Source organism: Hibiscus syriacus, unplaced genomic scaffold (assembly GCF_006381635.1).
Source record: "Hibiscus syriacus cultivar Baekdansim isolate YM2019G1 unplaced genomic scaffold, ASM638163v2 tig00113724_pilon, whole genome shotgun sequence".
Taxonomy (NCBI): domain Eukaryota; kingdom Viridiplantae; phylum Streptophyta; class Magnoliopsida; order Malvales; family Malvaceae; genus Hibiscus; species Hibiscus syriacus.
In genome coordinates, this window is record NW_024063470.1 from 1,831,692 (window position 1) to 1,854,879 (window position 23,188).

Consider the following 23,188-nt stretch of genomic DNA (forward strand, 5'->3'; position numbering starts at 1 on the left):
TCCTTATCCATCTATGATCCAATGCGATATATTGACAAGTTATTTTAATGATGTTATTTGTATTTAGAATGAAGCCCTAATTATAATCTTGAAATGCAAGGAGAAATAGTATATGGGAATTTGTAATTTATTATGATCCAGAACAGATATGTATATGACATAGATAATTTACACTTATTGGTTTATTGCTTCTTCTTCTTATTCCAAAGGAGGGCCCTATTTTTTCTGCTTACATAGACTATGAAACAAACAAAAGAAACCCTAAGTAATACTACTTTCTATGCGTTACTCTTTTTTCTCAAAACAAACCAGTACTATTTTCTAAAGACGTGCTGATTAGGCCTTCTTCTTCATCATAAGCCTGAGCCTGAGCCGAACCGTCGTCCAACAGCCATTTTTCTATCAACCTCAGCGGCACCTGATTCCGTAAATCGGGCTTGCTTTCGTCCTGAAACACGCTGTTCTCCGGCGACACGGAATCGTGAGAGACGTCAGAGTTAGGCGAGTTGAAGCTGAAGAACGAATCGAAACCCTCTGGCGGCGTCGCTTCGTTGCTGAACGACGCGCCTCCGTCGGTGTTGGAACTGGAATTCTGGGTCATGGTTTTGGCCGAATTAGCCGTCTTCGGTTTGGGTGGAGTTTTCATCCAGTTCTGGATCAACCGAGATATGTTCTCGACGCTTGAAGCGTAAATAGACGATTGAGATTGAGACGACGATGGTCTTAAATAAGAATGAGAGAGCTTGAACTCAACGGAGTCCGTCAACGAGTTGGGTTTATCGAGAGATAAAGCTTCGGAAAGGGCTTGTTTAGCCATCTTGATATCTGTTTGAAGCCTTCTCTCCCACTGACCTTTAGACACTGATTGTGGAGAGGAAAGCCCATCTCGGTTTTCGCCATCCCCGTCAGTTTGAAGCTTTTTTAGCTTCTTTTTCAAGTGAGTGTTCCAATTGTTCTTGATATCATTATCTGTTCTCTGAGGAAGATAAGAAGCTATAGCAGCCCATCTGCACCAAAAAGAAAACCCAGAAACTTTTCATTATTAACATAATAAAAATTTATTGCTATTACGAAAATAACAGATATTATCGGATTTAGACCACAGTCTTTACCTATTCCCCAAAAGAGCTTGAAGATGGATGATCATCTTCTCTTCTTGTTCGGTGAAGTTACCACGTTTGATACCGGGACGAAGATAATTAGTCCATCTCAGCCTGCAACTCTTGCTGCATCTAAGCAAACCTGAAAAGAAAAAAAAACACACAAAAATAAAAAATCAAAACTTAAAAACTCACAAATCTGAAAGGAAATAACCAAGATGAAATTTAATGCTTTTTTGCTCAAAGATGACTGTATATTTATTGCACCTATTTAATGAAGCCAACTAACAAAAAAGAAAGAAATATGGAGATACCAGTATTAGTAGGAACTGATCTCCAGTTTCCAGGACCATGTTCTTGAATATAAGAGACCAATATGATGTCTTCTTCAGGTGTCCATGGTCCCTTCTTTACACCAATTTTGTCACAGCAAGGAGGTCTACCCATATCTCTTCACTCAATTTCCTCACTCAAAGTTTAAGACAACTTGAAGAAGAACAAGAAGAAGAAGAAGAAGGGAAGGGTTTGATTTGTCTATATAAAGCTAGAGTGCATGAGATATATAGCTGGGTAGAGCTTGAAAACTGTTCTTTTTTGTTCTAGTAGGCTAAGGGAAATGGTGAGACAGACAAGGGGTATTGATTGTATATAGAGGGAAATGGGAGATGAGCTGACCAGAGTGATGAGGTAAAAAGGAGGGATTTGCTTAAAAAGAGTCAAAACGGACAGCAAGCAGCATTTACTCGTTGCTTGCCAAAAGTCAGCCTATGCTTTTAGACTCTTTCTTTGCCTCTCAAAAACCATGTGGCATTCACTGTGGGGTATCCTTAGACATGGTGGTGGCAGTGGCACCGATAAAAAAAAAAGCATTCTATGATATGTGTATGTTTTACTCTGTAACGTTATGGTTTTATAATTGTGATTTTTTAATAATATTGTTTTTATGATTCGTGGATGGAAATAAATGAGATTTAGTGGTTATAGATATATTTGTTTTGGTTTAAGTTTCATATTTATTTTTGTAGTAGATTTAATATATTATTTTCATTCTTATGGTATTTTTTGTATTAATTTAATCCATTGAATTTGTTTAATTATATCAATGTTTAAAATATTTTTTTATTGTTTAGGGCTTTAAATTAGGGTTTAGGATTTAGAATTTAAGGTTTTAAGTTTGGTGTAGGGTATAGGATGATGCAATTAAATAACTTTGGGGACTAAATTGATATGAAAATACCATAAGGACGAAAATGATAAATTGAGTATACTACGAGGGTAAAAGTGATTCTTAAGTCTCTATTTTTTTTAATTTGGATAGAGAGATTTAGTTGATGGTAAGTCAAGCGTTGGTTAATGTACAAATATTTTGTCTCTATAATGAGATAGAAAAGAGATGAATATGGTGAGGTGATTTTATCTGAGTTTAATTCTTTCTCTTAGTCTTGGTCGAGAGATTTTATAATGAGTCGTAGATATGATAACAAACATATGATCATTATAGCTACATGTACTGAGGTGATTTTATCTGAGTTTTATTCTTTCTCTTAGTATCAGTAGAGAGATTTTATAGTAACTCTTAAAATTGGTGACAAACATATGATTATTATGACTATCCGTAGACTAACATGTTAGGTGAATATGGTCAACTGACAATATATTTTACTTTGATAAATCAAGTAGGTCTGTCAAAGGTCATGTCAATGAGACATAGCTTCCCGAAGAATGTTAGATATTCGAGATCCTTCTTTCAGACACATTCTCTATATGTCTTTTGGAGTTCTCGAGATTATTTCTCTGAATGAATCTTCCGAGATCCTATCTACAAAGAGATTCTTTTTTTTCGAAGGCGAAAAGCCAGTGGGAAGATGATATGAAAAATATATAAAAAAGGTACACCAATATTTAAATAAAAAATTCCTTGAAAGTTATAACTTATTTTACCATTATACTTAATATTTATGGATAATTAAATTTAAATTCTTAATTTTCTAAATATGAATTAAATTAGTTAAGTTTTGTGATGTTAAAAGAAAGTTGTATGCGCGTGTGTGTGTATATATATATATATACCTTCGTTAATAGGGCCTCCACATTTGATGAATTTGTAAGGTGACTTGTTTTTCTATGATTACATAATTTTGCCAATTTCCAATTAATGGTGGTTTCTAATAGAAACAACTTTCTTAGAAAACATCCCCCATTACCAAAATCCTTTGTTATTGAAATTTTACCAATGAGAATTTGGTTTATGATAAGGTTTAAAACTTGAATATTTTATGCTGAAGGTATGGGTTTTAATTTAATCAGGTGTGGACTTTTAATTCAAATTTTATTTTAATTTAATTAGAGATGAGCCTACATTTGATAGGGTCATATCTTTTATCCACTTGTACCTGACATGAAAATCTAAGGCTTCTATTTGATCTAGACTCGACTTAATTTTCGATGATTTTCCTTTCGACATGAATTTTAAAGTTAAAATACGTCTTTCATCGATCTAAAACAAATATAAAAATTCGTCGTATATATTAAAAAATAAGGGATAAAAAAAAGAAAATAGAAAAAGGGTCATTATATTAAATTATTCATATTTTTTCTTTTTATTTGATAAAAATAAGGAGATAATTAAAAATATAGAAAAATGAGTATAATAGTGAGTATCCTAAATACACAAGGATAATTATACTATTATATGGAGTTGAGTTAGATTTAATATTTTATCTTAAATCTGAACTCGATCCGATTTTATACTACATAAAACCCAAACCAAATTTGATTTAAAAAAAAACTCTATCCTATAAAGTCGGATCAAAATCTGTTAGATTTAAATTCCATGCCCATCCATAATTTAAGATTCATTATCCATGTATATTGCTCAAATATATTCTAGTGACAATATTCAAATATGTATTATATGTATTTGTAAAAAAGATTGTAATAAAAATATGTATTCATCTTTGTTTTGTTTTGTACGTGTACACTCTTAAATACAATATAAAACTTTTCTTTTCTAATAAATAACATGAATATATATAATTTTAAATTAGATATATCACACGGACGTAATTGAAAGAAAGAAATTTTTGTAAATATTTAAAAAAAAAAATCTTTGAACAATGATCATAGGTGCGGTTGTAAAAATTAAAGACATAGACCTTAATAAATATAGGTTTGAATTTTTAAGTATGGACTGTAATTGTTCTATTTAAACATAATGTAGAAGTATAAAGAGATAAATATATCTGTAATTAAATGAACCACTTGAAGAACCTGTTAAATATGCTTGTTCAATTGTATTAATATTATAAATACATTTATATTATAAAATATAATTAAATAATATGGATATACAAAATTTAAAATATACTTTTTATGTTTAAGCGTTATTCATAATTTGTATATGCATTAATATTCAGTTGTAATTAATCAAATTAAATTTTGCATGTTACTCAATATTATAGAGTTGTACTTTTCATATAGATATTGGCATTGATTTCGTTTTCTAAATTTAAAAATAGTTATAATAAAAGAAAATTTGCTTTGCTAAAATTTAGTAGGCTAACTTTTACCCAATTGGTTATTTTTTAGTAACTTGTTAATTTTTTTTTTTTTGCAGTGGAAATGAATAATAATGATACAGGTAAACTACAAATTTCAGCACTCAACTTTAATTTTTTAAACATTTATAATTTGATCACTCAACTTTGGTCGCTTCTGTTTTTGTCACTTCACCATTAGATCGCATATGGTGTGATGAATGACCTTTGGTACGTTTTTGGTCTTCTTTATAGGTTGTTTGGTCATTCTTTTCATTTATATTTTTTTTATCAAAGTTAGATTTAACATCGTCTCGATTGATCAAAATAACACTTATTCATTATCCTGTTGATCTTCTATGTTTTTGTCAATTCACCATTAGATCACAAATGGTGTGGTGAATGATCTTTTGGTACGTTTTCGGTCTTCTTTATTGGTCGTTTGGTTGTGCTTTTCATTTATCTTTTTATCAAAGTTAGATTTGACGTTGTCTCGACTAATCAAAATAACACATATACATTATCTTGTTTATCTTTCCTGTTTTGGATCATCAAATTGAATTTGGATACGTGATTTGTATTCATGGATAGTTTTCTCACTTTACTCGACTATGATTTGCAGTTAGCCGATGGTCTTTCAATTGTTTAATATCATTTTGTGGTTCATTTGTTGATAGTCAGGTCTGTTCGCATTTGTCTTTTATTCGAATTTTTTTAGTTAGGTTTTCAACATTTTCCCTGTATGATCTCAATTGACTAGTTTATTGTATCAATGGTTATAGAAAAATATCCTAATTATAAGTTTAATTTATGACTTTGATTGTAAATTTTTATTGTAATTCTAAATATTATTTTTTGCTCGTATAGTTCAACTAGTTTAGTAATCCATGTGCAATTCTTCACACTCAAACATGCGTTCCAAACTCTTACGAGGCGAGTCAAATAGTATTTCTTCAATTGGCTTACCCTAACTTAGTTGTCGCAACCGTCTTTCGGTTGGGCCCCGAAATTGGGCTTCGACTTGAAAAATGTGGATTGGAGTCGCCACCGATCATTTATTTAAAGATAAATGGGTTGATCGGATACCCTATTTCTTACCTGATCTGCGTCTTACCAGAAATATGTCAGGCTCGGGAGTCGGTTACGGTCAAGGAAGGATTAGCACTCTTGAACCGCCCTTTCGGTACTACGTAATTTCCAGTTGTCTTAATTAAGAAAAATAACAAGTTAAATTAAAAGATAAAATAATGATCCAAAATTACTTACCTTTGACGGATTTACAAATATACCCTTTAAAAGTCAAAATATGGGTTAGAAGAGATGAATAAATGATAAATAAAGTAAAACAAATAAAATAAGGAGATTAAGTAAGAAATAAAGTAAATATAAAATGAATAGAATATATAAAATAAAAAACAATAACACTAATATATGCACAACAAACAACTAAATAAAAATAAAATGGTAATGCAAATAAATAAAACAAGTAAAAGAATATAAAAACATAAAATATAGGATAAATATAAAAATAGATAAATAAATGAGTAAAATATATAAAAAAGTAAAAGCATATATATATATATAAGTAAAATAATAATAATAAAAAAAAGAAAATCAAAAGTAATATACGTATATATACATGCAAAATAGGAAATATATATATATATATATAATAACACTAATAAAAAAACATATATACATATATAATAAAATTAATAGAAAGTAATATGCATATATAACAAGAATAATAAAGTAGGAAAAAAATGATTTAGGGGGGAGAATTAAATATTTTAAAAAAATGAACACGCCTCGGGGGTGGATCTAGGTTCGAAACTTCGAAATCCCACCCTTTTTTAGTCATCGGCGCAACCCACGTTTTGGGTTATTCGAACCAAATCTCAAGAAAAATAACGTGCACATGCGAGAAATGAACGAACCAATGTAAAAAAAGATGCTACCTTTTATTTTCTTTTCAAATCGTTTACAACAACTTTGCCTTTGTATTTTCCGTGCCTTCCTATGTGTTTTGTGTGTAAATCGTGTGTTACAATGGTGAGTTACAATGGCTATTTATAGTGCTTGTGGATCCTATCTTTAGGAATTTAAATCTTAGTAGAACTCTATCCTATTTTTAGGAGTTTGAATCCTAGCAAAATGTTATCCTATTTTTAGGAGTCTGAATTCTAGTAGGACGAAAATGTGTGTTGACAGCTGCCCCTCTTTGCCCATAGTCATGTAACGGGGATAGGGCAAAGATTAAAATACACACTTTTCGTTCAGTGGAGTTGAAAATTAACTCTGATGTTTCAATAACTCCCTGTCGAATTGAGTTACGGATGACTCCTCCATCGTGAAGTCGAGTTCATCTTGAAATGATATGAAATTGAAGCCGTAGTTCAGAATATGAATGAGCACGTGGCTTCCCGTTACCCTTCGGTCTTCTTCTCGGTTTAAAGACCTTGGATCGGAATCGAACTCAGAAATCTTCATTGATAGATAGCTTTTTCTTGACTTAAGCTATGTTGTTTGAAAATGGTTGCTTGTCACTGAGGCACGGCTAACCCAGGTCATCTTCTCGACTTGAAAACCTCGACTGCAACCGGAAAGTAGTGCGATTGATGTGTCATCGAGCTGAATGGAGTCGAACTCGACAATTTTGATGGCAGATAATCCTTCTTTGAGTTGGATATCCTTCGTCGTGAAGTTGAAATCCAAGTAAGTAGCATTGTTCCGAGTCCAATATCCTCCGTCGTGAAGTTGAAATTGGCTCTGGAACCGGGAAATTATTTGTTGACAACCAGCCGTCCCTTCGTTGTGAAGTTGAACTTGTGTTGTCTCGAGTCCAATATCCTTCGCTGTGAAGTTAAAATTGACTCTGAATGAAATTTTGTTGACAAGCAGCGGTCCCTTCGTCGTGGAGTTGAACTTGCGTTGTCTGGAGTCCAATATCCTTCGTTGTGAAGTTGAAATTGGCTCTGAAATTGAGAAGTTGTTGTTGACAAGCAGCGGTCCCTTCGTCGTGAAGTTGAACTTGCGTTGTCTGGAGTGGCACGATATCCTCCGTCGTGGAGTTGAAATCGCGGATGAAACTGAAAAGTTGTTCGTTGACAACCAGCCGTCCCTTCGTTGTGAAGTTGAACTTGTGTTGTCTCGGGTAGCACGATATCCTCCGTCGTGGAGTTGAAATCGGCTCTGGAATTGGGAAATTGTTTGTTGACAACCAGCCGTCCCTTCGCTGTGAAGTTGAACTTGTGTTGTCTCGAGTCCAATATCCTTCGCTGTGAAGTTGAGATTGGCTCCGAAATTGCTTGTCGACAGTCAGCCGTCCCTTCGTTGTGAAGTTGAACTTGTGTTGTCTCGGGTAGCACGATATCCTCCGTCGTGGAGTTAAAATCGGCTCTGGAATTGGGAAATTGTTTGTTGACAACCAGCCGTCCCTTCGCTGTGAAGTTGAACTTGTGTTGTCTCGAGTCCAATATCCTTCGCTGTGAAGTCGAGATTGACTCCGAAATTGTTTGTCGACAGTCAGCCGCCCCTTCGCTGTGAAGTTGAGCTTGTGCTGTCTTGGGTCCAATATCCTTCGCTGTGAAGTTGAAATTGGCCCTGAAACTGGGAAATTTTTGTTGACAACCAGCCGTCCCTTCGTTGTGAAGTTGAACTTGTGTTGTCTCGAGTCCAATATCCTTCGCTGTGAAGTCGAAATTGACTTTAGCTAAAACCTGAAAAAGTTATGCATATATGTGATGAGATGGATGCAATGCTCTTAGGTATGCCTAAAATGCATATGCAACATATGTTATTTTGGGGCTCAGGAGAGAAATCTCGATCTCTGGTTTCTTTTCAGGAATCTTAGTTCTGGAATCTTCAAGTTATGATCTCTGATCTCGAATTCTTCAAATGTTCAAATCTAATGTGCACATTCTATTTTTTGATTTGAGAAATGTTTCTCGATCATCCCAAGTATGTGCCTGAGCTGAGTGTAACGTTTCAGATGATGCTTCAAGAGAAATTGTCTCGAAAGAGACAGAATTCGTTTCAAGGGAAACGATCTCAAAGATATTTGTTGTTTCATGAGAAACGATCTGAAGGGAGACAAAAATTTTGTTTTAAGAAAAACTGTCTCAAGAGAGACAAAACTTAGTTCCAAAAGAAATTGTCTCACGGGGAGATGAAATTAGTTCCAAGGAAAACATATTCAAAGATTTTGTTTCAAGGGAAACTGTCTCAAGAGAGACAAAATTCATCTCAAGGGAAATGTTTTCAATGTTTTATGTTTCAAGAGAAACTGTTTCAAGGGAGACAAAATTTTATGTTTCGAGGGAAACTATCTCATGAGAGAAAAAAATTCATTTCAAGGGAAATGTTTTCAAGAGAAACTGTCTCAAGGGAGACAAAATTTTTTGTTTCGTGGGAAACTATCTCAAGCAAGATAAAATCTTCTTAAAAAAAACAACCTTGAGTGAAATGAAATGCCTTCTTTCGAGTGAAAACGATCTCAAGCGAGACAAATCTTGTTTTAAGAAAAACAATCTTGGGTGAAATAAATATTCTTTCGAGAAAAACAGTCTCAAGTGAGACAAAGTATGTTTTAAGAAAAACAAATTTGAGTGAGATAATCATATGCATTAAATGAGACTGTCTTAAGTGAGACAAAGTTTATACTGGAAATGTTGAATCTAGAGATGAATGTCGATCTTTCAATCTGTCGAGTTGGCTTTTAATCTCATCTTCTCCTGAAAGATCTGTAAAATGTATATGGATGTAACTATACTGATGATGTATGCTTGATGTATGCCCAAATGAAATTTATTTGCTGTTGAATTTGCCCTCAAGAGAGGAAAAATCAAGGTTTTTATTGCTCATGATGATGAATTCAAAGATGCAAATTTCATGCGTCATGTATGTACGTGTTGATGTATATGTTGAGATGTGAGGGGAATGGCTGCGTGTGCAGTCTTCATTCTGAATTAATTTGTCTTCATTTTCACCAGGGTGTACTCTTGCAGACCTCAAGACAATTTTTCCTTCCCTTATCAAATTTTGCCCCAAATATGGTTTCCTTTGCCTCAGTTTCGATCTTGAGCTTCGGAGCGATATTTGTTGAATTCCAAGATATGCTTCCAGAAAACTTATCTTGTTTGAAAATTCTTTTCTTCTTTCGAATTTTCAAAATTTTGAAAAATGAACTTTTGAAAAAGTTAGCTCTTTCTAGGTTTCACAATTGAAGCAAATCATAAAACATGAGTTCATTGGATATCAAAGAATTAATTACAATGTTAATCCTTCAATAAATTATAGCTATTTGACAAGTGCCAAGATCAAAAAGATCAAAGCTATCTTTGGGAAATGGTTAAGTAAGGAAAGGATAAAAAAGTCTCAGGTTATTGTGTTTGGTCAAAGGTTTGGCATTTGATGCTCAAAGGTTTGGCATTTGATACTCATAGGTTTGGCATTTGATGCTCAAAGGTTTGATGGGGTACTTGCATGCTCCTCTACTGGAAGTGTTCTCAGATTCCCAACCTTCGTTGTCACACTCGGATTGTGCGATGCCTTATCAAGGAATTTGTGTGATCGCCTCAGTTGCACAAATTTTATATTCAAGCCGCCTTTTCAGGTTTTCAACTCGAACCCTCCTTTGGTTTCAAGACGTTATTCAGGATTTACGTCTTGAACCCCCCTTTGTTAGTTTTATCTATCATACATTAATTACATTGTTTTTTTGCAAACAAAGATTAATCCTGATGGGCGGGATGAAATCTGAAGATAGTCTCTTCTGTTTAGAAATCCATGTATAATTAGAAGGGACTTTTAAGGTACGTAATGTAGGCCAGGGTTCATGGTTATGAAATAAATGATAAATAGGCCCAAACAAGTGTTTCAGGGTGTTGAACCAAGGATCAATTCATTCTGATGCCTTCAATCCTGTCTTGCTCAATTTGGATCTGCTCATATGTGTTTCTCTGGATTTTCTCTGGATGTTCCATGATCTTCGAGTGAAGTGATTCAGAGATTCGGGAATGATTGTGCTTGATCAATCTCATAGTTTGAAGCTTGATGTGCCATTTGTCTTTAGGGAATCTTTGCATGTGCTTTTTGTCCCTTTTTCTTTTTGATTTTTGCTCTTTTTTTCTTTTGTTCTTGTTTCTCTTTTTCTTTGTTTTTTTTCTTTTTTGCTTCTTTTCTTTTTTGTTCTTGATTGGATCTTCGCACTTGCCATTTGGTCCACCTTTCGGTGTCTCCTTTTGATTGATGTCTTCACTCATGTGAGCAGATTTCTTCCACCTTGCCCCCCAATGTGGAGGGTGATCCTTGGTTAGGGTTGAATCAGAAGAAAAATACTACAGGCTCAAAAGGGGACACAAGGGATATATATTTTCTCCTGTTGTAAAGGGATAAAGAAAGAAAGCCGTTCATCATTTCATACATGGAAGTCCTCACAGAAGAGGTATCCCCAGGGGGATAGATTTTCAGGATTAATTTCATTCACATGAAAACAGTGTAGTTAATGCGTGATAGAATTATTTCGAATGAATTGTTTTTTTGCTCTTTGCTCCCAACATATCTCAATGTTCAGGCTCCCGGCGAGATGCCCCAAATTGTGTCTTAGAAGAATGCTCATGTTCAAATGAATAACTCAATGCCTTGGGTATTAAAATGTCAATTTTGAGTCTAATGGTGTGACTTTATTTGACTCAAAGAAGGATATGGGTGTATCAAAAAGATAAAGACAATGTTCAAGAATTTCAAAGGGAAGTTATGTCAAAATTTGGTCTTTTTGGTAATGATCAAGGTATTTCATTTTGGGGTTTGAGACATGATAAGAAAGGTCTAATCTTGTCATATGTCAAAAATCTATAATTCTTGAAGAGTTAAAAGAATCCTTAATTCATTTAATATTCGAAGAACTAAAGATTAAAATTTGTTCAATTGCTCCACCTTAGAAAGTAGCATAAATTCAATCGTTTAAAAGATTAAGCAAACATGAAATATCAGTGACGTGTTCAAACAAAACAATCCTCTAAGTGCAAATGGTATATGCCATGCCCCCTTCTTCGGCTGTCAATGCCCCTGAATCCATCAGGTTTTGGATCTTGCGCTTCAGCGCCTTATAGTTCTCAGAGGAATGTTTGGAGCTTCTTATGTGGTAACAGTTAACAGCTTCAACATTGTAGTCCTTAGGATATGAGGATTCTTTTCTTATATCATCCTAGCCGGCTTTGTCCTATCATCAGCTGATTAGGCTCTTTAATGTTACAATCTTGCTTCCATGTGGTTAAATTCGCTTCATCGAGTCCTTCACGACTTAATTTCATGTTTGTGAAAATGCTTAAAATGTAGATGAAAATGCAAAAAGGCAAAAATGCAAAATGCAAGAATGCACGAAATGTTCGAGGCATTGATCCAGAAAAGTGTCCATTATTATAAATAATCCTTATTCAGACAAAAATGTTTTATCTTGTAAGAGATATAAAAAACAATGAAAGGTATGTTCGGACTAAATCTTCTAGACATCCATCCGAGATACTTTCTTCCATGACTCGACTGCTTCTTTGATCATCTTCTTATAACTGTCACCGTGATACATAAACTCTGATATAGATAATCCATATGTTGTTGGGACAAACTGATGTGCCCCATACTGTCTAAGTGCCAACAACAGAGCATACCCAACTGCACCTCAAAGTCCAAATAGGGTCATAGTGTCAGAATTCCCACACTTGAAAAGAACATCACTGAGGAACAACCAGGGGGCTCTCCAGGTAATATCCCGGTCCTGAAGATGAGTGAAGACTTTCATCCATTTCTCTTTTGAAGCGCCTTCATGTCATGTCATGGTGATGAACTCTCTCAAAGGTGAATACGTAGTGATAAATCTACAGTAGGCAACCCCATTAGTCTTTCAGAAGTGGATGTGAATCCAGAAGTGGATGTGAAGCCAGACTTGAAGGAACTGAACACATCCAATGAATCTACCTCCACCAGCTCTTCGGTAATGGTTGAGAGACCAAAAGGTCTCGGCTGAGATGGTCGGTGATGGGTTGACTCGTTTCGGAAGTTGCTCAAACAGTTCCACCACGGCTGCGTCAATGCATCCCAAAACCTTTGGAAAGATGATCAAGCCATCCAGACCTAGTGCAAAAAGGTCTATAGTCTTCCATTCATCACGGTGGTCCTTCATTAGTTCCCTTATGTGGATCCACTCTATTCCTTGCCCGTTACCTTTGTTTCGGAGTCGGTCAGTCACCCATTTTTCATCAACTCCTGTAATCTTAGCCAGTCCATTCTTGAAAGGCTGACTCTTGATGTGTTTGATGTAGGCTCGCTCCAGTTTAATGCTTTCACAGTGCAATAGTGTAGTATACTCCTCGATGGTAGGTACCATGTCCTCCTGGTTAAAAGTGAAGCAACTGTATCCCAGGTTCAAAAATTGAACCAAGACTCTGATTAAGGGCTCATCGGTCTTAACATGAAGCAAAAATGCAATGTCACCATACCGCTGACTGAACTTCTATTTCCGATCATTCTTCCAACTATCTCAGATGTCTCGAAGTTCTTGCACATTATTCTGTTTTAGGTTGATAGAGGCGTAGCTAACCAGCACTGACACATAGCTTCCTTGAAGACTGTCTCCCTTTTCCTTCTGAGTCTTCTCGGACCATAGTCGTACCTCGGGGTTTTTAATCTCTTGTATTACAATACCTTTGTCCATGGATTCAGATTATTCGAGTTTTAACAAACACGTTTTAGTGGATCAATGACCTCTTTTATGATGCAAGTGATGAAAATAAAATAAAAGAAAGATGAAAAGAGTTAGTGAGGTGAAAAAAAAATAAAAAACGATCATAAAAATGAAAGTCCTACCCCACATGATATCTACCCCACATGCTTATTATTCCTACCCGGACATGATCTCTATCCCGCATGCTACTTTCAAACAAATCCTAACCGCATATTTGTCTAGTTCGCATGCTTTGAACAGAAACTAAAGCAGGAAACAAAGCAGCCTAGGGTTTGGAATGAGATTTTGGGGTGGGCTCTAATTCTCCATGGTCTCCCGGTTTAGGTGCTAAAAAATGGTACCCGAGTTCTCCTTTCTGGTGCCCCCTTGGGCTTGCCAGACCCTTAGTCCTAAACCCATCACAAGCTTGTGTGGACTAAGTTAAACTCGAGAGGAAACATTCCCTTATGCCCATACGGAGAATAAATTCACACGAAGGCATAAGGTATATGAATCCCGAAGGTTACTTGCTAGGCCCATACGGAGAATAAATTCACACGAAGGCGTCGCTTTCACCCCCACTTAAATAGGGTTCGGAGCTCGGGTATAGAGCCTTTAGATGAAAAATCTTTAAGGGCTGAAATCATTAAAAAACGGTCAGTACAACTATTTACTTCGAAAATATAATCAAAAGTAAGCAATAAGGATCGAAATGTTACCTTAAAATTTAAACTTACCCTTTTCATTAAAAAGACAAATGGAAATTACCTTAGCCTGACTCACTTACGGTCCCCAGCGGAGTCGCCAAGCTGTCGCAACCGTCTTTCGGTTGGGCCCCGAAATTGGGCTTCGACTTGAAAAATGTGGATTGGAGTCGCCACCGATCATTTATTTAAAGATAAATGGGTTGATCGGATACCCTATTTCTTACCTGATCTGCGTCTTACCAGAAATATGTCGGGCTCGGGAGTCGGTTACGGTCAAGGAAGGATTAGCACTCTTGAACCGCCCTTTCGGTACTACGTAATTTCCAGTTGTCTTAATTAAGAAAAATAACAAGTTAAATTAAAAGATAAAATAATGATCCAAAATTACTTACCTTTAACGGATTTACAAATATACCCTTTAAAAGTCAAAATATGGGTTAGAAGAGATGAATAAATGATAAATAAAGTAAAACAAATAAAATAAGGAGATTAAGTAAGAAATAAAGTAAATATAAAATGAATAGAATATATAAAATAAAAAACAATAACACTAATATATGCACAACAAACAACTAAATAAAAAAAATGATAATGCAAATAAATAAAACAAGTAAAAGAATATAAAAACATAAATATAGGATAAATATAAAAATAGATAAATAAATGAGTAAAATATATAAAAAAGTAAAAGCATATATATATATATAAGTAAAATAATAATAATAAAAAAAGAAAATCAAAAGTAATATATACATGCAAAATAGGAAATATATAAATATATATATATATATATATAATAACACTAATAAAAAAACATATATACATATATAATAAAATTAATAGAAAGTAATATGCATATATAACAAGAATAATAAAGTAGGAAAAAAAATGATTTAGGGGGGAGAATTAAATATTTTAAAAAAATGAACACGCCTCGGGGGTGGATCTAGGTTCGAAACTTCGAAATCCCACCCTTTTTTAGTCATCGGCGCAACCCACGTTTTGGGTTATTCGAACCAAATCTCAAGAAAAATAACGTGCACATGCGAGAAATGAACGAACCAATGTAAAAAAAGATGCTACCTTTTATTTCCTTTTCGAATCGTTTACAACAATTTGCCTTTGTATTTTCCGTGCCTTCCTATGTGTTTTGTGTGTAAATCGTGTGTTACAATGGTGAGTTACAATGGCTATTTATAGTGCTTGTGGATCCTATCTTTAGGAATTTAAATCTTAGTAGAACTCTATCCTATTTTTAGGAGTTTGAATCCTAGCAAAATTTTATCCTATTTTTAGAGTCTGAATTCTAGTAGGACGAAAATGTGTGTTGACATTAGTGCCACCAAAGAATCAACAACATTATTGAACTCACATTGAAAATGACGGATCCTTCACCTGCCATGGTTGTTTTTTCAGAGTTCTCGTAGTATCTGCGATAGAATTCCCATCTAATATTGATGACCCTTTAAAGTAAGAACAGATTGTGAATTGATTTAATTTAATTACTTAATTTGAAATGAAGGAAATAAATAAAATAGCTTAATCTGCATGCCCTACACATTTATTATAGAGAAACTGAATAATGAAGTGAAAATAACTTTAGTTCTAAAAGATCCTTTAAATAAAATTGCATTTAACTTTATTTAGTATTAAAATAAGTTTCAAAAAAATACACATAATTTTACTTACAAATAATTTAATTAGTTATATTCAGAGTCGTCTCAAAAGTTTTCAAAGTCCCGAATAAAAATTAAAAATAGACCGCTATAGAATGAAATCATATTTCACTACTTTTAACAATTAATTTTATATTAATCATAAAAACATAATTAAACTTTATAGAACACATTGTTTAATTGTTTTATTAATAAAACATATTAAATTCAACTAAAAGAATAAAAGATAATCACTAAATTATAATATAATCAAACATATTATTTTACTATTTTATAAAGATAAAAGATAGGACCATGAACGAGAGCTCATTGCGCTCTCCTTCTGAACGGACTCTAATTATATCGCTATATGATTAACTGATTATTTATAAAATTACATCATACATGAAAACATGATATTACATAATCACAATGGGCAGCTCGTTCATAGTCGTTCTCAAGCAATCAACATCTACATTATGAAAAACCTATATCATTAACTAATGGCCAAGAAAAGTTGTTAATAAACAATTATGAGCCATATACACGAATTTAAAGCTTTTAATTTCAATTCAACAAATAAGATGAATAATTCAATAACAAGTTTACCAAAACTCGTGCATGTACGGGACTGAATGCATGGATAACCCAACTTGAGAATAAAATATAGTTTTTCTCGTTTTTAATCATTAATTTATTTCAACTTGTATAATATATTAATAATTAACACACAAAAAATCTTATAAAAATAATGAACATAAAGAAAATTCAAAACAAAGGAAATTAATTCAGTCACACATATATATCTTAGTGGCGCTTATAAATACTCTTGGAAGATGATTGGCTAAGATAAATCAATCTGTTGAATTGATAGACTAAAACCCTAATTAAATGTGTACACAAGTAGAGGGCAATACACATCATTTCGTTTTATTTAATTTTATGTCACATTAATGCCGTTTTTATTTAACAAACACCTTGGATTCATCGACATCTTGATAATATAGGACCTTTCACATGATTTCCATAAATGTAAATTAATAAATAATAATTTTTTGGAAGGATGTCGTTTAAAAATGTTTATAGTAAAATATTTTATCATCAACATATTCAAAAAAATGAGAATGATATAAAATTTAATTTTGGTTATTAATAATTCATACAATGATACCATATCAAAATAATTTTAGAATATGACAGGGTTTTAGATTTTCAAGAACGTAGGACCAAATATCGAAAAATACATTGTTACTTAAATTAAAAAGAAGGATTAAACTAGAAAAAGTTACTTAAACTGTGTCCTCTTTTTACTTTAAATACTTAAATTATTTTCAGTCAAATTAATTCTTTAAATTATTATCTTTAAATATATAAATTTTGAGGGCAGAATTCTTCTCTTAATGCATGTAGATCAGTCTTTAACTTGATTGATAATATATCTCTTCTCTTTTATTTAAATTACAGTTTGGGGTACTACGTGATACTTGAATCGAAATAATTTAAATAAAAATGATATGAAGTATTTTATTTAAATTTATTCGGTTAGATCTAATTTTAAAATCGAGTTAAAAATGAAAAAGAAGGGTAAAGTTATTGCATAGGGTTTTGGCCCATTCATTGAATACATGGAAAATGATTTGAAAAAGAGAGCTTAACGTTTGCCTTGAAAGGGAAAGCAGCAATTTATGACCATGCATGTAGTTGCACATATCCCTTTTCCTCTTCATGAGGAAACAAACAAAAAATAATGTAATTAATCAATTTCGAATATTTTCATCTGCTTAAATGATTTACCTATAAACAAAGATATATTAAAGGTTGCTTTTCCTTGTTCTATAAAGATTTTTCTTTTAGCCATAGTACAAATCAAGTTGTATCGTCTAATTCGAAAGAGAAGTTAAATCGAAGAGAAAATAACTTCAGTGATCGAAAATATCTTATAATATACGATTTTAACCAACTTTTTTTGGATTTACGAAAATGACCAACAAATTCGCAACGCGAACTCCAATTTCGCAACCCAGTTTCCAAATTCGCAACGCAAATATGTAAATCGCATTGCAATTTTCCAAATTCGCAACGCTATTTTCAAATTCGCAACGCGAATCTGTAAATCGCAACACTGATTTCAAATTCGCAACTCGATTTCTTAATTCGCAACTCGATTTTCGATTTCGCAACTCGATTTTCGATTTCGCAACTCGATTTTTGATTTCGCAACACGAATTTTAATTTCGCAACAGGTTTAATTTTCACAACACAAATGTTTTGGGTATATAACTACGCATCAGCAACAACTCATAACCTAAATCCCTAAATCGCAACTCATTCTATCTCATCTATCACTCTCTCCGGTGACATCCGTTCCTATATCCAACGACATCCTTCCCCATCTCTAATTTTTTTTTACATAATTTTATTTCTATATAATTTTTCAATGATTTCTCTCCCAAATTATCAACTATCAACTTAATACAGGTATGTTCTTCTCTAAGTTAGTGATGATATGTAGTTTATAGCTCATTTGTTTAGTAAATTAATTTACAATTTGTAGAATGAAATCATCTAATGTTTATCATGTTTGGATAGATTTGTGTTTTGGAGGGTTATGGGAGAATGTTCATGGTGTTTTACGATATATGCCTTTACCCATGAATCTTCAACTAAAACTGTCATTAAAAAAGTTAACTTATGAAACTCTAATGTTACGTTTGCAAAGAAATTGAATTTAGAGCCTCTAAGTGGATTTAGGCTATCTTATCAGAGAAAATGTAAAGTTTATTTGTTAACCGACAATGAAGATGTTGAACGATTCATTGCTTACATTAGTGTTTCGCAAGAAGATGATGTTACATTGTATATTGTTGAACCTAGAAGTAGTGAAGTTGGGTCAATAGCAGGTAGTAATCAACTAAGTTCTTCAACCCCAGTTTATGGTGCTCACAGTGTACAACGTTATTATCAACCTCAAAATTTAATGGTTCCACCACAATTTCATCACCAAGAAAATTTTGTTTCACCACATTTCCAATACCAAACACAATCTCAAAACCCACAACCTTTTCCTAATCCAAATCCCAATCAACTTTCAGCACCAAATTTCGGTTTTCGTATTGACCAGTTAGACGATGATGAGCCAACCGAAAAAATTGTGAGTACTAGTCAGTATTCGAAATTTGATCTTGGTCAATACTCGGATTTTGATTATGTTTCAGAAGAAGAAACAGACCCTGCGTGTAATGATTTTGATATTGGTCAATACCCGAATTTTGATGATGAAACAGCCGCTGCCGAGGAAGATGTTGTTTATGATAATGAGGAGGAAGTTACGACTGTGAATGAACATGTTGAACATCCATTATGTAATTCATATAACCCTGAAGAAGAAGAAGAAGAAGAAGAAGTCCCTGAAGAAAAGAAAAAGAAGAAAATACCACGGGAGTATAACTGGAATATGCCAGAATTACTTCAGATACCGGAAGAAGAGTTAGTAAAGATAGCAGTTGATTGTTACACAAAAGTTATTCGTATCAAGAAAGATGATTGTTTTGATACAAAGGAAGACTTGAAGATAATTTTGTTTACGAAATGTGTGAAAGATGGTTATCAACTAAAAGTTATTATATCAAGCAAAGATCATTTCGAAACAAGGTGTATGATTGACAAAAACTGTACGTGGCGTATGATTGCAAAGAGGATAAAAGATTGCGAAATGTTTCAAGTTAGGACTTTTATTGATAAACATACATGTTCAAGAACCCAAGTTTTTCCTCACCATAGACAGGCAAACAAAAAGGTGTTGGGTGGTTTTCTGGCTGAGTTAATGTTTTTGAATGGCAGGGTATATCGAGGACATAAAATTATGACTGACATGAATGCTCGGTTCAAGATTAGTATCTCATATTCTCAAGCTTGGAGAGCCAAATGTTATGCCTTGGAATTGTTGAGGGGGTCGCCAGAAGCATCGTTTGCCCAACTGCCGGCTTCTTGTCACAATTTAAAGCTAAAAAATCCTGGGTCGGTAACTCATATCAAAACAGATAGAGATGGACGCTTTGAGTTATTGTTTATCGCCATTGGTGCTGCGGTTAGTAAATCAATATAATTTTGTTGACTCATTTTTGTTAGTTACATGCATTTCACATTTAAATGATTATATTTCTTGTGTATATTATTTTGTAGATTCGTTCGTTTATTACTTGCATGCGCCCAGTTATTATAGTTGACAGAGAACATTTGAAAGGTCGATACCTTGGAGTAAACTTATTAGCAGTAGCCATGGATGCTAACAATGGGATAATGTTAATAGCTTACTGGGTTGGCAAATTTGAAACCTCTGATTCATGGACATGGTTTATGGGGCATCTTAGGGATTGCATAAGTCTTATTAGACAATCATATCCGATAGGGCAAACTCAATTGACAACGCTGTTAGAAGGTGTTTTCCAGATGCTTTTCATGGACTTTGTGGTGTTTATTTGTACAGAAATCTAAAATCAATGTCTGCTGGTATAAAAAATCATAAATGGACATACTGGAAGGCTGTAAAAGCTTATCGGGAAGTGGATTTTAATTAGCATATAAATTGTTTAAGACGTGTTTTGCCTCAATGTGCTCAAACACTAGAAGATGTCGGGTTTGAAATATGGTCAAGAGTACATCAACTTGGAGCAAGATATGGTTTCATGACGTCTAATAGTGCAGAATCAATTAATGCTCTAAGTCATCATTCCCGGAAATTACCCATTACTATGTTAATAGAGTTTTTTCGAGCCTCTATTCAACAGTGGTACTACAAGAAAAGAAACCATGCATGTATTATTTCTTTAAATTCGTAACTTATCATATATTTTACTAAGTATTATTTATTTAAATTTACAGGAACATTGGAACGTCGTGTTACACAATGGACTGAAAAAAAGATAACGAAACGTGTTGTGAAGTCAACGTCATGGAAAGTTGAACCATGTTCAAACACTTTGTTTGAAGTATTGGATAATAACTTAAATGGGCTTGTCGATCTAAATGCAAAGACGTAGAGCGGCTACCTCATCACGTAAAGTAGATACCTCACCACGTAGCGCACCATTGTCATCACGTAAAACATCCACCTCACCACGTAAAGACCGTACCTCATCACACCATGCACCATTGTCTTCATGTAAAGTACCGACCTCATGACGCAAAGTACCATCTATCACGTAACTCCCCTAACTCATCCCGTGGAGGTGGAGAACAGGGAGATAAATGTCATGGCCTCTTTGCTGGTCGCCTATCATGAGGTGATGGTGGAGAAGAGGATCAATGATGTGATGGAATAGGTGATGGTGGAGGTGGAGAAGAGGTTCGATCAGGTGATGGCTCTGGAAGTGGGGGGTGCTCATCATCCGTCCCATAAGAAAACCGCTTACTAGCTTACCACCAATCAGTGGCAAGCTCAGCCTCTATGGGTGTCGGCCTCTGTAATGGATAGTTGGCCTCCTAACAATATAAAAGCTCAAACAAAGTTAAACGTGTACTAGTAATAACTTGTTTATATATGGTAGTATTTGTGTGTTAACTTACATCATTCATCGTCGTATATGGTAGTAACTCTTCCCAATCCAACAGGCAGATCCTCCTCTAGGTAATAGCCCTAGGAATATCATTTGAATTTTTTATCGCATATGTCCGCATGCTGGGAAAAGCCTCAAATATCCAAATCTACAAACAATATAATATACAAACATCAGTAATTGTTAATAATTAATTATAAATTTGGAAACATTATATAGAAATTCTTACCTTAAAGGCCCAAATAAAACTTTCCAAAGTGTATTAGAACCATCACCCCGCAAACTTTTTCGGTCCTCAAAGGCAGACGACAACTTCTTCCAGGTAGCTTTTCATAGATATGAACCCCATGGAAACATGTTCCATGCATTTAGGTCCTCTACCAATAATATTAGGTCCTCAGAAATAGGTTGGCTGCCCTCTTTGCCTAAAAAGCCGGCATGCAAAAGTAATAAATGTCATACTTGGACAACATCAAGGTCATCCATCCGAGTAAATCCATCTTTAACAAATAATCTCTTCAAGTCGTCGACGTGTAAACTCGGCTTCGACTTTGCCAGCTCAGGAAAAAACCGAGATAACCATGATGGGCGGGAGATATGACTAGTGTATCGGGTTACTTCATTGTGTCCAAAGCGTAGACCAGTGATTAAGCAAAACTCCTCCCGCCCAAAACAAGTATATGCCGGAGGAAAATGAAATCATATCTCTTCATCACCACGTTGTATCCTCTCGGGTAGATCGTTAGTCATGGTCTGAAGAAACAAATGTGTCAACATAACATCTCCACCCGGATGTTGTACTTTCAGCCATGGCCCGAAGCAAGTATCCTCAAACAATTTTCTTTGTAGAGGTGTAAGCGTCGACGCAATTTTAGTGGCTAGGCTTAATTTATTCCTTAAGGTCAATTGAGCCGAAAAAAATTTCTAAAAAAACAATAAGCATACCAAGTTAGATATACCAAAAACTACAAATTATACACTATAAACAAACATGATATTAAACAGTGAAAACAAAGCCAAATATGTTTCAAACTAGCACGGTATTCACCCAAGTCATTATTCCATCATAGTTTACAAAATGCATCAGATAACATTTAAAAGGACAACATATAGGTTTAGTGTAGGTTCAAGGACAACATAAAGAGTAGTAGTTTATTCTTGAAACTTAAATTCGCAACACTATGAAGTTAGTATTTGTCTTTGTTTTTTGGTTGAAGTAATGCAATTCATTCAAGTTTCAATTTTCAGAATAAGAGTAGTTTCTGAAAATTAAATTCGCAACGCGAAAATTAAAATCGCAACGCAAAAATGAAAATCCCAACGAGAAAATGAAAATCACAACGCAAAACTAAAATCGCGTTGCGATTTTCATTTTCACGTTGCAATTTTGGTGTTGCGATTTTCATTTTCGTGTTGCGAATTTAAGTTTCAAAAACTATTCTTCTGCAAATTGAAACTTGAATGAATTACATTTCTTCAACAAAAAGACAAAACAAATACAAATACTAACTTCACAGTGTTAAAGACTAAACAGTTTAGCAATATTGGCAGCAACAGAATGAATTTACTAAGCAATCTCAGTGAAATGGTTAATCTATATATATTGAAATTACCAGTAAATTTATTATCGATATAAGAAAAATCTAATAATAATACAAAAATTTCAAAATAAAAATAAGATATTAAAAAAACTAACCCTCTGTGATTGATTTTCCATTTCTGACCGTGAATGGTTATGAGGGTTGCTTTGAGAGATTGAGATAGACGGATTTCGGAGATGGGGACGGATTTCGTCGGAGATGGGGACGGATGTCGCCGTAGAGAGTGAGAGATGGAGATGAGACTGAGTTGTGATTTAGGGTTTTAGGTTATGATTTGCGATAATACTGTTTACATTTATGTTGCGAAATTAATAT

General features: G+C 33.9%; 1 protein-coding gene across 1 annotated transcript; it reads right to left on the reverse strand.

Annotated features, from left to right (window-relative positions):
* Positions 1-212: 212 nt before the first annotated feature.
* Positions 213-1,681, reverse strand: LOC120187266 (myb-related protein 306-like). The gene is made up of 3 exons (XM_039191020.1): positions 1,415-1,681; positions 1,113-1,242; positions 213-1,007 (listed from the first exon to the last, which is right to left on the reverse strand). Exons 1-3 carry the CDS (start codon positions 1,545-1,547, stop codon positions 299-301), a joined length of 972 nt encoding a protein of 323 aa, XP_039046951.1. The 5' UTR covers positions 1,548-1,681; the 3' UTR covers positions 213-298.
* Positions 1,682-23,188: the final 21,507 nt, after the last annotated feature.